General features: G+C 45.4%; 1 protein-coding gene across 1 annotated transcript; it reads right to left on the bottom strand.

The window, feature by feature from the left end:
- Window positions 1–11,347: 11,347 nt before the first annotated feature.
- LOC308292578 (exosome complex component MTR3-like) lies at window positions 11,348–12,172 on the bottom strand (the record flags this gene model as incomplete). Its single annotated transcript, XM_080734959.1, has 1 exon — window positions 11,348–12,172. One exon carries the CDS (start codon window positions 12,170–12,172, stop codon window positions 11,348–11,350), a length of 825 nt encoding a protein of 274 aa, XP_080591085.1.
- Window positions 12,173–14,657: the final 2,485 nt, after the last annotated feature.

Raw genomic sequence — 14,657 nt, forward strand, 5'->3', positions numbered from 1 at the left:
AGTAGCTCAGGAGGTAGAGCAGCCACTTGTTAATAGAAGGTTCCCGGTTCGATCCTTGGCTCCCCCTGGGCTACCCTGGCCAACACTGTAAAGCGCCATTCCCACCAGGCGCGATAAAGGTAACTATAACGATAATTATCAGGTAACTATACCAATAATTATCGTTAACGATATTTATGTCTGCGTTTACATCAGTTATGTTTGGGCGTTATCGTTGTCGCTACCGTCCACTTAACTTGAGACCGATTTAAAAAAAAATAACTATCTTTATCTTTGTAAAGCGATTTGAGACGCGTTTCACGTCATGAAAGGTGCTATACAAATATAGTTTATTATTTATCTTTGTCGTGCCCGATGGGAATGATGCTTAAGTCTGTTTGATGTGTGTTCTGCTCACTGTGTGTGTGTGCATGTGTTTGTGTGCGTGCCTGCGTGTGTGCAGTGCACGTGTGTGCGTGTGTGTGATCCACCCACCCAGCTTACCGTGCCTTCTGGCCTCTCAGCTTCCCACCCGGCAAGGGACTTTTCATTAGCACCCTAGGAGAGACCCTATGAGAGACACGATGTGTGTGTGTGTGTGTGTGTGTGTGTGTGTGTGGGTGGGGTGCTCCAAAACCATGCCCCGATGCCACACAACAAAACCAGGTGACGCAAAGGGAAGACACGCGTCCCCCGGCGCCACACGACGCATCATTACGTGACCGCCAAGCGTTATCTCTCTATAAGGTCAGGTTGCCACTACTGTTCGCCACGCAGAGAGAGAGTGTGAGAGAGATAGAGCCAGGGGCGTCACAAGGGGGGGAAACGTGGGACTGAGTTACTAGGGCCTAAGGTGGAGGGGTCTTAATTATTTTATACTTTAGTTATTGAAAAATAGCAGATATACAAGCTCACTGCGAGCTTGTAGATCTGCTAATTTTGAAAAGTCGTGAAAATGTGTGCAAATCTTTGAATAAATGTATTTTTTAATCAAACATTTGTAACAAAATTTTGCTTCTGGGGGTCCCTGGAACTAGATATTTTGAGATGGGAAACATAGTTTTTTCAAAAAACCTTAGAAGGATTTGAAATATTCAAAGACTTGCACAAATGTTCAGAATTTAAAAAAAAATAATGCGTAATAAGGTGTTCCCAGTCTAAATGGGTTAAACCCCCTCCCCCTATGAAGAACATTCACGGGGGGCCCGCAGTGAATCCTTGTACCCAGGGCCCAGAATTTGGTGTGACACCCCTGGAGAGAGCTCTTGAAAAATACAGAGGTAATTATTGGCGAGAGCAGCGCTCTCATTAGAAACGGTGTGCATCTGAGCCGTGCAGAGAGAGTGAGAACAAAATCTAATTATCGCCCTCTTCTCACCCGCCCCTGTGTGACATCAATACTCCATTATAGCACCTTGTCCCCGGGGGAGCAGATGGTGCCGGCTCCAGTGCACAGTAACGGAGAATATACGCTCGCTCACACGTTCACGCATAATACAGTATACGGGAAGATCTGGCCCAGTGTGAAAGGTCACTGGTATTTACTGTGTGTCTGTATGCTACGGCCTGAATGTTTATATGCATAAGCACTACAGTATACTCGGTCATGTGACGCCGAATAGCAAGACGCAGATCTACAATATCGCATGAACTTGCAGATGATCTATTTTTACTACTGTCTAGTCGGGGTCCGGCAAATTCGGGAACGATGTAAATAGGGAATGAATGCCCCGCCCTTTAATGCAAATCCCATTATACCTGTTGTCATAGGACCCGTTTTGACCATCTGTTTGCCTGTGTCCATTTATGCCCATATACTGTATGGAGATCTCTGTATCTGTCGGTCGGGCGGCCGAGTGTCTAGTCGGGGACCGGCCTACTCGGGAACAATGTAACTAGGGAATGAATGCCCCACCCTTTAATGCAAGTCATAGGACCGTTTTGACCATCTGTTTGCCTGTGTCCATTTATGCCCATATGGAGATCTCTGCAGACACAGTGCTGGTTCCGGAAAACTCTGATGTCAGACATCAGCTCCGCATACGGGCGTCCATTTTATGCCCATATGGAGATCTCTGTGAATGCCCTACCCTTTAATGCAAACCCCATTATACCTGTTGTCATAAGACCCGTTTTGACCATATGTTTGCCTGTGTCCATTTATGCCCATATATGGAGATATCTGTATCTGTCTGTCTGCGTCCATTTCATGCCCATTTATGGAGATCTCTGTATCTCTCTGTCTGTTTCCCTTTTATGCCCTTATGGAGATCTCTGTATCTGTCTGTATGTGTCCTTTTATGCCCATATGTGAATATCCCTGTCGCTTTTTGTTTGTTTCTTCTTTAAGCAGAATATGCAGATGTCAGCAGCTAGATCTGTGTCATCAGAACACGTCATACTGATGACATTCAATACGTAACCATGGCATTTTTTGGTGACTCATGTGGCGTACGTGATGTCAGAGCCTTTTATGAAGTGATGTCACAATGAGTCAGCGCTTGAGCCGATTTCCTCCGGAGCAGCCTGATGTCAACAATCAGCTCCGCATAAGGAGATTCCGAACGCTTTGCACCGGTTCTGGAAAACCGCACATCAGGTCGGGTCGAGGCCTGGCACTGCTCTCCGCGCCACGGCGGGGAACGCGCGTGCCGAATCTGAAGCCGGTGGGACGAACGGTTCTCGAGATACATGGATCTCGCATTTATAGTACGATTATTACTTGCGCCAGCAGAGCTCACAAGTACTGTGTTTGGCTGCATATGTAGTAGCTGTGTGTGTTTAAGCCCGTAGCCCAATCAGGGACCAGCATTCATGGCAAGGTCATCATTAACAGCCAATGAGGGACCAGCATTCCTGGTGATGCCAGTGGTGATGCCATTGAGCGTACCTCATGGCACGCCCTGCTGGCGCACAAGTAGGCTTGTGAACAGGACGCAAGTTGGCATCTCGACAGAGTGCAGTTCTAGTTTTTGAGCTGTGTTAACCGCTCTGTACACCGGGCTTTGTCTGTTTGTCCCATGTCTGTGCGGGCTGTCATTGGTCAATTGGTGTCTGTTTGTACCCCCAGGGTCACATAGTAAGCCAAGTTTCGTGGGAAGCTTAATGAATCAACAAGTGATTTTTATTTAATTTGGAGAAATGTCAGTGAATCACAAGTGAAGATAGATATAAACCCCCTTGATATGGCTACTGGTCCTCTTTGTGAGTACGAGAGAGAGAGAGAGAGAGAGAGAGAGAGAGAGAGAAATTCAGAGAAAGTGAGGACAGACAGACAAAAAGAAAAATAACAAAAAAACAGACAAACAGGGGAAGTGTGACAGACTCCGTGAATGAGGTGAGAATGGAGGGAGCATGATTTTTGTCCTCTCTCTCTCTCTTTTCTCATCAGTGTGAGAGCAGGGGAGAGGAGAGAGGCTTTGCGCAGGAAGGATATATCACGCGCGCTTCCATTAGTGTGTGTAATGGCGCTGAAAGGCTGTGTCCTCTTGTTGATGATGGTGCTGGTGGGAGCAGAACTAAAGAGTTGCTGTCTGTCCGGGGCCGTACACAGGAGACTATCTGAGCATGTACAAATGGAACCAAATGGACCAAATGAACCAAAAGGGTCTATTTGGTTTTATTTGTATACTCTCAGCAGTGGTGGAAAAAGTATTCACATTTTTTACTTAAAGGAGTGGCGACACCGGCCGAAAATTAACATTATGATACAGTAGGTCACGTGGTGTTTCTTCAAACAGTCTGAAAGGGAGGCGGGGCCGTATCAGTTAGTAGTGAATGTATACTTCGTCCGTCGTGCGGTGCCGCGCAATGTATACTTCGTCCGTCGTGCGGTGCCGCACACAACGTGATGGCTTTGTTGTTAGCGTGTAGCCCTGCTAATGCTGCACCGCACGGCTATTTGCGAGCATAGATGTTTGCGAGAGCTATTGTGTGTGTACACACACACACACACGCGCTAAAGCACACACACACAGGCTACACACACACACACAGAGTGTATGAGCCACGGAGCACGGACCTCAGTCCGGCCGGTGAGACAGCAGGACATGGCTTGCTCCGGTCGGTCTACTCTGGTGCTCCAGTCAGGTTAGGGAAAGAGACAGCAGGGTATGGCCGACAAAACCGTCTCATAGACGGGGAGAAGCGTGTTGACCCTCGTACACCTTTTTTGACACCTTTTTTGAAGAAGACATGTACTTTTTTATCGGTCTAACCATTGATTTTAGCGAATGCTATATCATTTTTACCCCTAGAACTGATAGTTTTAAAGTTGGTTTAGAAAGTCGGAAACACACCTCGGTCAGCTTTTTTTGGGGCAGTTTCAAAAGATAATGATATGGATACTCGACTCCGCGAGTCTCCGCCCCTCCCCCCATATTAGCCCAATCAAATTAATGTATTGCCGTTACTGTACAGAAAGTACTACTTTCAGTACAGTAACTACAATAAATTAATTTGATTGGGTAATTTAACATGGGGGTACATGACATCATTAAAAAAATTGGCTAATTTGATAGCCATAATTAGCTGTTTTGGCCGTGTCACGCCCCCTTTAAGTAAAAATATCAATACGGCAATGTAGAAATACTATGTTAGGCTGCCCTCACACCAAAATACCTCAATGCATTTCAATGAGAATGTAGCGTTTTTTTGCCAGTAGAGGATCCATTCTCATTGAAATGCATTGGCGGATTCCACTCTAGGTATTTTGGTGTGAGGGCACCCTTAAGGTGCCCTCACACCAAAATACCTAGAGTGGAATCCGCCAATGCATTTCAATGAGAATGTAGCGTTTTTTGCAGAAATCCTCTACTGGCAAAAAAAAACGCTCCATTCTCATTGAAATGCATTGGCGGATTCTAGGTATTTTGGTGTGTGGGCACCCTTACAAGTAGAAGTACAGGATTCAAAATGTACTTGAGTAAAAGTTCAAAAGTATTGGCATCAAAATGTACATCAAATACCAGAAAGTAACAAAATGTTTGAAAATAGCAGAAACTCACGACGCATCGCCATGCGACACGTTGTGAGCTTGTAGATCAGCTATTTTCAAATAGCCTAGGTATAAAATAGGGCTTAAAGTGGATTAATGTATGTTATATAATCATTTAGATCTGCAAAGTAACTAGTAACTAACGTTTTCAAATAAATATAGTGGAGTAATAGTACAATATTTGGATCCAAGATGTAGTGGAGTAGAAGTACAAGTATTGGAAATTGGAAATACTCAGGTAAAGAATACCTCAAAGTACAGTACTTAAGTAAATCTACTTAGTTAATTTACACCACTGACTCTCAGGGTGCTTTTCGACCGGCAAAGAACCAGTTCTGGTTCTTTCTCCCACCTATGGGACGAACCAGAGGTGAGCTTTTCCACCGAGAACCGAGGTGGTTCCGAACCGTAAAAGTTGGTTCGGAACGGGAACCACAAAATCATTGGTTCCTCTGGTTCAATCTGGTTCACTCTGGTGGAAATGCAAGCCGGTTCGCATCCGGTTCACGAGAACGAACCAAGGTTCCAAGAAAGTTGAACAGCACTGGTTCTTGAACCAACCAAGGTTCTTTTCGTGGAATAGGCACATCAGAGTCAGAATGTGGAAATGGCCTTCAACTCCAATCTCTTTGCCAGGCTCAAAAACATAGAACGGAGTCAGTCAGCTGGTGAATCACAGTGACATGCCCTCACAATGCATGTCCCACTCATTTCAGACGGAGCATGTGTAGTTCTGATTCTAATGGCAGCCGTGATCTGACCCATGCACGCACAATATTGTGGACACGTCATATCGAATTGTATGTAAATTCCCACACCACTGTGTGGGCACAAGTGTTTTGCTTTCCACATCGGTGGCTCCATACTGGCACCCCTGATAGATGGGCAAACAAACCCCAAGTAAAAGCCAGCAGCATAATTTAGCATACGCTATACAGAATCAGTGAGTTAGAAGTAGAACATTACCATTAGATTTAACGGAGTTTTGTTGTTTTTAACAGCTTGCACGGCCTTACACGAGACCAACACTTCAAAACTAGTTCAATTATTCAGTTAGAACCTTCAAAGCTTCCTTTCATTTCTACGGCTTTGATGTAAAATGGCAGAACCCGCACCCCCTTTCCCCTATTCCCAAAAAATAAATAAACAGATAAAACTCAGATCCAAGCCCTGATATGGTATCAGCCCTTCCTCAGCTGCCAAAATTCCCACTTTGTTGTCGAGCACAAACATACGTTTGCTTGCTTGATGTCGTTCAGCCATCTCCAACTTTAGAGACGTAATGGCTGGCCAGGAGTAAGTCCTGGCTCATAGTAAATTATGCAAGCCAAAAGGCACACGGATCAATAGATGTTTTAAGTGTTGAGTGTAAGTCTAACCCACATGACTTATTGATTCAATCGCATGTTGTTGTCGGTGCAGTGGCCCATGAAATTCCATCGTGTAACAACAGCCATCATTCCAACAGATTGAATTCAAGGGCCGTAGACCCCTCCGGCTCTTTGTCTACACTATGATACTCTGTCTCACACACCACCCTATCCATGCAAGAGGTTTCTATCTTGCTCTGTGCCTGTCCGTTTACCATCAGCGAAAGTAATGCAGGACACACAAGGGTCAAATGAGTGCCAAAGGTCAAAGACGGGACATGTTCCAAGTCATGGGGTCAGCTCTGCTACATTATGCTATGTGTAGATCGTCGGTGAATGTTGTGTTTAGTGACACGGATCCAGCTGCCTCTTAGTTGTAGTACTGTAGCCAGCTTCCGTTGGGAAACATGCTCCTGACAACTCAATATCTGGCAGGGATTTTTATAAAGAAAATTACAGTGAGGCCGAAATATACATGTGTATATCGAGTATAACTGTATGTATGTAAGGCTGCAACTATTGATTATATCATTAGCGATCAATAACTTTTTCGATTAATCACCATATCACATAATCAAGAAGCATGTATAGAGGTTTGGCCCGCGATGCGGCCCTCACACTCTCGTCAAAGTAATCTATATAGTTGATTATGAACAAGAAAATTACACAGTCCATTTATACCAGCTTATTTACATTGTTCCCGAGTAGGCCGTCCCCGGCTAGACGCCCGGCTGCCCGTCAGTCAGATACAGAGATCTCCATATATGGGCATAAAATGGACGCAGACAGACAGATATCTAAAAAATGACGGACATTTAAGTAAACTGAAGCATGGCCTACATCTGGCCTAGATATGTCGTACATCTTGGCATAAATGGCTCAAAGTTTGTTGTGTAAAATTCCCAGGGCTTAAGTAAAGTGAAGCGTGGCCTACATCTGGCCTAGATATGGCCTACATCTTGGCACAAATGGCGGACAGTACAAAGGCAGTACAAAGGCAGGGCGCAATGAGGGAGCAGCGTTCTTGGTCAGTTTGTTCTCCCACATCTTTATATAGTAAGGTTATTCTCCTAAAAACTGACCGACAGTACAAAGGCAGGGCCCTTAGCCAATGAGGAGCAGCCAAAGGGTAGAACTTTGTGCCCATACATGGTGTTCCATGCGAGCCCACGCTGTTTCCGTAGGAACAGTATTTCTTGTTATCATTATTATTCCTTCCAAAAGTTTGGAAAATATTTACTGTGACTAAGCAAGAAACTTTATTCAAAAAGTTGACTCCTTTCGGAATGGGATGCATTCAACCTTTTGATATTATTTATACTATATACCTGCATGGAGTCCTCTATCCAGCCTGTTTTGTTGTGATTTGCTGAGGTTTGGGGATTCTGCCATAGAGATGTCTGCTGTTTCCCCAATACAATTGAGCTCAGTGGCATTTGGTTTGTGGTGACAAAATATGACATTTGAAAAACTCAACAGCAATGTCTTTCCACCAATCAAGACACGGTTAGCCAATAATCCACAGACCTCTTGTGTCAACAGTTTTATCGCGTATTTCTTGCTCAGAAGGAAGCGTGCCAGCACTCATAGACGAGACGCAGTAGAGAGTTCAGAGTTGTCTCACTTGAGTTTTACAATTAAACCTCTTTCTTCTCTTTTACTGTTTGCTTACAGCTAACGGCAGCCCACACTGTTTAGTAAGAAACTGTTTCTAATGACTCAAATACTGCTGTACATTGTGTGGAAAACTAAATTAAATACATTTAAAAAATCACACCTAATGTGAAGTGAGCGGTGCTATTTATGAGTTAATCTCACTGAGCGTTCCCAAAGCTTGGCTAATGTGACCCTGGGCGTACAACAAACTTTGGGCGCTTTGTGCAAAGATGTAGGCCCAGATGTAGGTAGACCAGATGTAGGCCAAGATGGTAACAGACGCATGCTGAAACAGCAATGTTTCAGGACGATCCTAGCCTAATTGACTTCCATTATAAAATTAAGGATAATAAAGTTTAAAACCTTTAGCGGAGATACTACAGTATGTTAGCCTACTTGCAGGGTGCACAAGAAATCTGGCAGAGATCGGTCCAGCGGTTTGTGAGATTATCTACATAAAAACAGACAGACCGACGCTCTTTTAGATGGCTAGCCTCTTACACAGTAAAGAATATCAAAGGTATCTATACTACATTGGAATGATTTTTCACACCTTGATAATTCAATAGTTGTTTCGTCTCTTTGGCCCTTGATAAACATTTAAAAAAACAATAAAAAGAACACATCTTGGTTTGAGACGGTTTTACAGATGGTTGGCAGACATTGATTGACAATATTGAGGAAGGCACAGTCAATCTTGGAAAATGCTGACCTTCCTATTTTAGAGCAAATTGACCTTGTCCCCTTAGGTAGGAGGCACTGGACCCAATAGGTTCTCCCATGTGCAATAAATAGGCTCAATTTACACACAAACTGATGATGCACCCTGCACCTTGTGTTCTTTAGCACTTTTATTACCTGTCATATTTTAGCAACTGAGGGAGAACCAGCTGCACAGAGGGCCCCTCCACCTCCCTCCCTGGTGAGCTGAGTACCTTTTCTTCACTTGGTTCCAGATAAACAGCCCCAACACGCTGGAGAGGCCTGAAGAGGCCAACCCACTAAACATCTCAGAGGCTGACGTGTGCAGTGTGCACAGCCTTCAAAGTCCTAATGGCATTCCGGGCTGCATCCCCAGAGCATGCAGAGACTGTTTTAACCTTTCCCTCCCCGAGACAGTTGTTGCTGCGAGCTTCGAGATGTCCACCATTGCACCTGTCCCCACGCGGGAGAGTGTTTTCTGCTGGTGTTTCAGTCCGAGTGTATCAAAGGGTGCGTTCGGAAATGCACACCGGGTGTGTGCTCAGTGTAGTGAGTGCCTAAACCCAACCCTAATCCTAACCCTAACCTCAGTAAAACTATGCCTAAACCCAACCCTAACCATAACCCTAACCTCAGTAAAATTATGCCTAAAACTAACCCTAACCCTAACCATACCCTGTGCGCGTTTCCGAACGCACCCTTTGATATACTCGGACTGAAACACCAGCAGAAAACACTCTCCCGTCCCCACGCACTCCGAGGTGAAATGTCTGAATGACGGTGTTGGGCTCCATGTTGCCTGCCACACTGGACCCATGGCGGTTTGCATATTATCACCAAAATAGATTTACCGTTGATGCAGTTGCCATGGCTCTTCACATCACCCACTCGAAGGGGAATCATTATTTTGTGCAAAATACTGTAGATTACAGCTCACCATAGTTCTTGCCAAACGTAACTCCACCGTGCAGTGAGAATGGATAAGTACCACGTTGGGGTGTGTGCTGAGCCCTCTACTCCCTGTTCACAAACGACTGCGTGCGTGGCCACACACAGCTCATCAAGTATGCTGACCACACGACTTTGATGGACCAACATTTGTACAGCCTCGAGTGGCTGAAAAAAAATCAGCTTTAGCCCTCGCATCCTCAATTATGTTCTACAACAGCACCATCGAGAGCGTGCTGGTGTTAGAGCTGCACCACACTCGGCTGCAGAGAGCTATACATTCTCATTGGGCTAACATCTAGACTGTGAAATAATAATGGAATGACATGGTTCGTCATTTTACTGGGGACCCCCCAGGACTCCCTCAAGGACCCATGGGGGTCACCCGATCCCACTTGGACTAAGAGACAGCTTCCACAGCCAGACCATGGTGCTGAACAGACACTGAGCACTGCTGCATATTTGCCCATATACTGTAAATACCTGTTCACTGTAATCTATTCTTACTTGACCTGTACATTGACCTGCCTGCCCATTATGTTGATTGTATACAGACATATCCTCATGCATTTCTCTGCACATTTGATAGTAAGCAGGGGACTACGGAACACTATTATTTGCACATGTATGCTATATATTCACCAGTAAGACGCCGTAAGGGCGAGAAGCGACCTCGCCCTTATATCAGAGCTTCTTAATAAGGCACAGATTATTTCACACATTAAATTGATAATTTCCACAGACGAGCCACATAAATGACATGAGTCAAGTACATCATTGTTATGAATTATTCACATTTCGGTCAAAAATAAGTTATTGTAAAGTGCTAGCAAATAATGCATCAGTATTCGTGAAACATTTTACAAGGCAGACATAAACTAGAGGTGCGGTCACCACTGGCATCACCAGGAATGCTGGTCCCTCATTGGCTGTTAATGATGACGTTGCCAGAAATGCTGGTCCCTGATTGGGCTATGGGCTTAAAGGACAACTCCGCCCTAAATCACTTCTAGGCTAATTTTCCTACTTATATTGATCCCAAAACACTGTCCATGGGGTCTATTAGGCAGAAATGCCCCTGTTGTCCAGTTTCCCCAGCAGAACCCAGCCGCTGTCATAGCATAGAGTGGAGCTTTTACACTATTTGTTGCATTCAAAAGTGATTTCCTTTTTCATGAATGTGGTACTAGTTGTCATTACAAACACATCCATGCTTTGGTTGTCCCACACAAGCCACCACAATCTCATGAATAATGTTTTGGGGTGAGCATTCGGCACAAGTGCCAATCAAAGTGACTGCACTGGCCAATCACAGGGCATATTTTCCGGGACTTGTGAGTGTGATGTCGTGTGTGGGACAACGATGGCATGGATATGTTTGTAATGACAACTAGTAACACATTCATGAAAAAAAAACACTTTTGACCGCAAGAAATAGTGTAAAACTGATAGGCTTATAGGCTCCACTCTATGCTATGAGAGCTGCTGGGTTCTGCTGGGGAAACTGGACAACAGGGGCATTTCTGCCTAATACACCCCATGGACAGTCATTTGGGATCAATATAAGTAGGAAAATTAGCCTAGAAGTAATTTAGGGGGCGGAGTTGTCCTTTAAACACACCTACCAACTTACCTACCGTGCTCTTCTGGCGCAAGTAAAGACATTAGAGGAAAGAGGAAAGATCAGGATGTCCCATCAGCTTTCTGATGGTGGTGGGACTTCCCTCCGCACAGCTTTGGCCAAAGCCTGTTGGATAACAGGGTACAGTTTGTGGCATCCCTCAATGCAGGTCCGAACTCCCGCCGTCAGTGTCTCCTCCCTCATTTCCCCATCTGACTGTAACCCAGATATTTGGTTCAAGCTGGGAAGAAAAGCAACGGTCAGACTGCCTTGGTTTTCACCACTGCTTGAACTGCAGCAGTTTTCTTCCAAGTAAGCAGGATCAATCACATAAGAAGCCCCATCCTGCCGGATGGAACAGCCGAGAACCAGGCTGTACATTTCAATCCCTGCATGTGCCAGAGCGAGGGATGCGCAGGTAATGGCATGAGCCAGGACTGAGCCGCCGTTCTCCAGAACCATCACGTTGACTTCAATCTGTGATCGGGGGTATTTGTTTAGACACACAGCTGGCTGCAGACTCTCAAGCAACATTAGTGAGAGGCCTTTTTCCTCACTCCCCTGTATCCAAGAACGCCTCTCTGGGCAAGAGAAAGGAGCGAACCGCATGTCAGTCATCAACCTTCCACACTTCATGTCAGTCTCATCTTTGCGTTCTGTCTCTCGTGGGCCATACACACAGCACATTAGTTTGGTGTTTCCAGCTTCGATATACGCTGATCCTTTGGCTTGGCTGATCAGCCCACAGCGAACGAAAACGGTCCGGACATCAACTTGATCGCGTTGTCTGCCGTCTGTTGTCTTGCCATCTACGGATGACGTTATAAAGGGCTTAGGAAGAAAGAGAGAAAGACTTTGTGATACTTCTGGCCCCCGTATTCTTTTAGTATCAGTTGGCATTGTGATCTTCCTCTATGGGTTCTTCAAGAGTAAGTGGTCCACTGCCAAACGTGTCACGGTGAAACATCATTGTGATGTCAGAACACATCAGCTACCGGTATATCCATATCTGTAGTCTGTGAGGTCAGATGTAGAGGTATTGGCCAGCTCCATATATGGAAATGCCTTGGCCATATACTATGGAGCGTGACGTGAGGCGTCCGTGAGGTCAGATGTAGAGGTATTGGCCAGCTCCATATATGGAGATGTCTTGGCCATATATGGAGTGTATGACATGAGGTCGCAATTAGGTTTTAATTGTCACAGGCTCATACAAGTGTGCAGTGAAATGTTGGTGTTGGTAGCCACATTTTCTCAACTTGTGACCGCAGTCTTTTATTATTCTTGCACAAAGGAATTTCGCCTGCTACTTTAAACTTGGTGGAAGCTTATGCTGTGACGATAAAGTTGAGTTTGAGTGTGAGCAGCTAACCCTCCGTGTACGGCTCCATATGGATTCTTTGTCATTTGATCTATGTTTTTATTGTTTTATTGTAACGGGGACAGACTCCCGCGTGTTACCGGCTGATACCGACAATAATTACTTACAGTTTTTTATGTCTTACTGTTTTTATTGTTTCTATCATGCCCTCGCTGCAAGCCAAAGTTCCCCTTGAGGAACATTAAAGAGCTGGACTGAACTGATCTCATTGTAAAAACTGAGGATGATCAGAATTCTCTATTGGAGAACCACTAAATCACGTGTTTATTTGACTCGGGGCTATAGCATTCAGTCCTGCTTTCCTTAATGGAGTTTATATACCGTAGCATGACTTAGCCTAACCACATTTAACCTGGTGTTGATATTTTGGTCTTGTGATTAAAGGCTATATATATATATACATATATATATATATATATATATATGTCACCGGATATTGGAGAAACAGCACATTCGAGACGCGGAGCACTCGAGATGCGGCACGGGGCGGAGCAAGCGGTCGCCACAACAACGTACTCCAGGCGGTGCGCCGCTCTATTGTCCACGACACTGCGAGCGGCTACCGAAGCCCCCCTGTATCCACGAAGCCCAAACGAGTTACGAGGCCCCCCTGGGTCCACGAAGCCCCAAGCGGCGCGAAGGCCAGCGGACCTTGGTCCTGCTCTTCGCCCCCGAGCGCCGCAGGCGCGAGTGGCCGCGAAGAGCGGGCCAGGGCCGCGCGGCCGGCGGAGCGCCGCGCGAGTTACGAAGCCGTGGTGAATGCAATCGTTATATTTATGCCCAGGCCGTAAGGCCTGGGCAAGCGCACGTTAAACGCCCTGTCCAAGTGACTACAATGGAGCTAATGGCTAGGCTAGGCTAGGCTAGGCTAGGCTAGGCTAGGCTAGGCTAGGCTAGGCTAGTAAATAAAGAGTAAACACTTCCGGTCTGCGGCGAGTTCAAAGCGTGACGTAACTCTCTTATCCAGTGGCTGACGTCGCCATCTGGTGGTGATTAGTGTGTGGTGAACGTCAAAACGAGTGCTCCTTGACAACTTTTACTGGTTTCTTGAACATACTGTAACATATATATATATAGAGAGAGAGAGAGAGAGAGAGAGAGAGAGAGAGAGAGAGAGAGAGAGCTTATTTTTGCCATGCGACGCCATCTTGCAATGAATTATTGTGACCGTCAGGTCGCAGTTACTATCAAAACTTCCACCGGCTGTCTGTCTGTCAGTCACGTCACATCACGTTGCGTCACACTTTTCCCCTACTCATATCTCCGCCACTGTTGCCCCTATCCATGCCAAACTTTGCACACACACTCCTTGGCTGGCAGACCACAACCCCCACCCCTCATTTCTCACATGGCAAGACACATCTTTGGACACTGCTCCTCACAGATTATGCCCTAAAATCACGAAAGGCGGTACACAGTATCTCTATAGTCATGTCATCAACATGGATCTGTCCCATTTCCCATATTCCCTCCCGACTGGCTACCATTGCCTTCCGAAGTTTGTGTATGCGACCTGACGGTCGCTCATCTCCTGATTTAGGGAGTCTTACTGGTAAAATAGGGCTAATGACATTTTAGCAAATAGAATTACACACCACACCAATTATAATCCTCATCTTATTGAATTGTTTCTGCACTTAGTTGGATGTAAGACAAAAATAAATCCATATGGAGCCATTGGAGTAGTTTCTCACACTCAAACTCAACTTTATCGTCAAGTATAAAGGAGTGGGTGAATTGATTATGCGCAAGCTTGCTACGGCTGCACTATACTAGACATTTAATACTCAAACACAATGCATGTAGCCTCATGAACAAGTCTCTTTTCCCCTAATTATGGCACTTGTAATAGTTCTTTATGTAGAACAAGACTGGGATTATTAATGGTGTGGCTCCCATATACTGTACAGTATCTTGAACTAAACCAGGAGTGTCCAAAGTGTGGCCCGGGGGCCAAATGCGGCCGTGACAATGTACATGTTCCTCAATGTTAGGTCCTGCCGA

Source organism: Nannobrachium achirus (assembly GCF_963921795.1).
Source record: "Nannobrachium achirus genome assembly, chromosome: 10".
Taxonomy (NCBI): Eukaryota; Metazoa; Chordata; class Actinopteri; order Myctophiformes; family Myctophidae; genus Nannobrachium; species Nannobrachium achirus.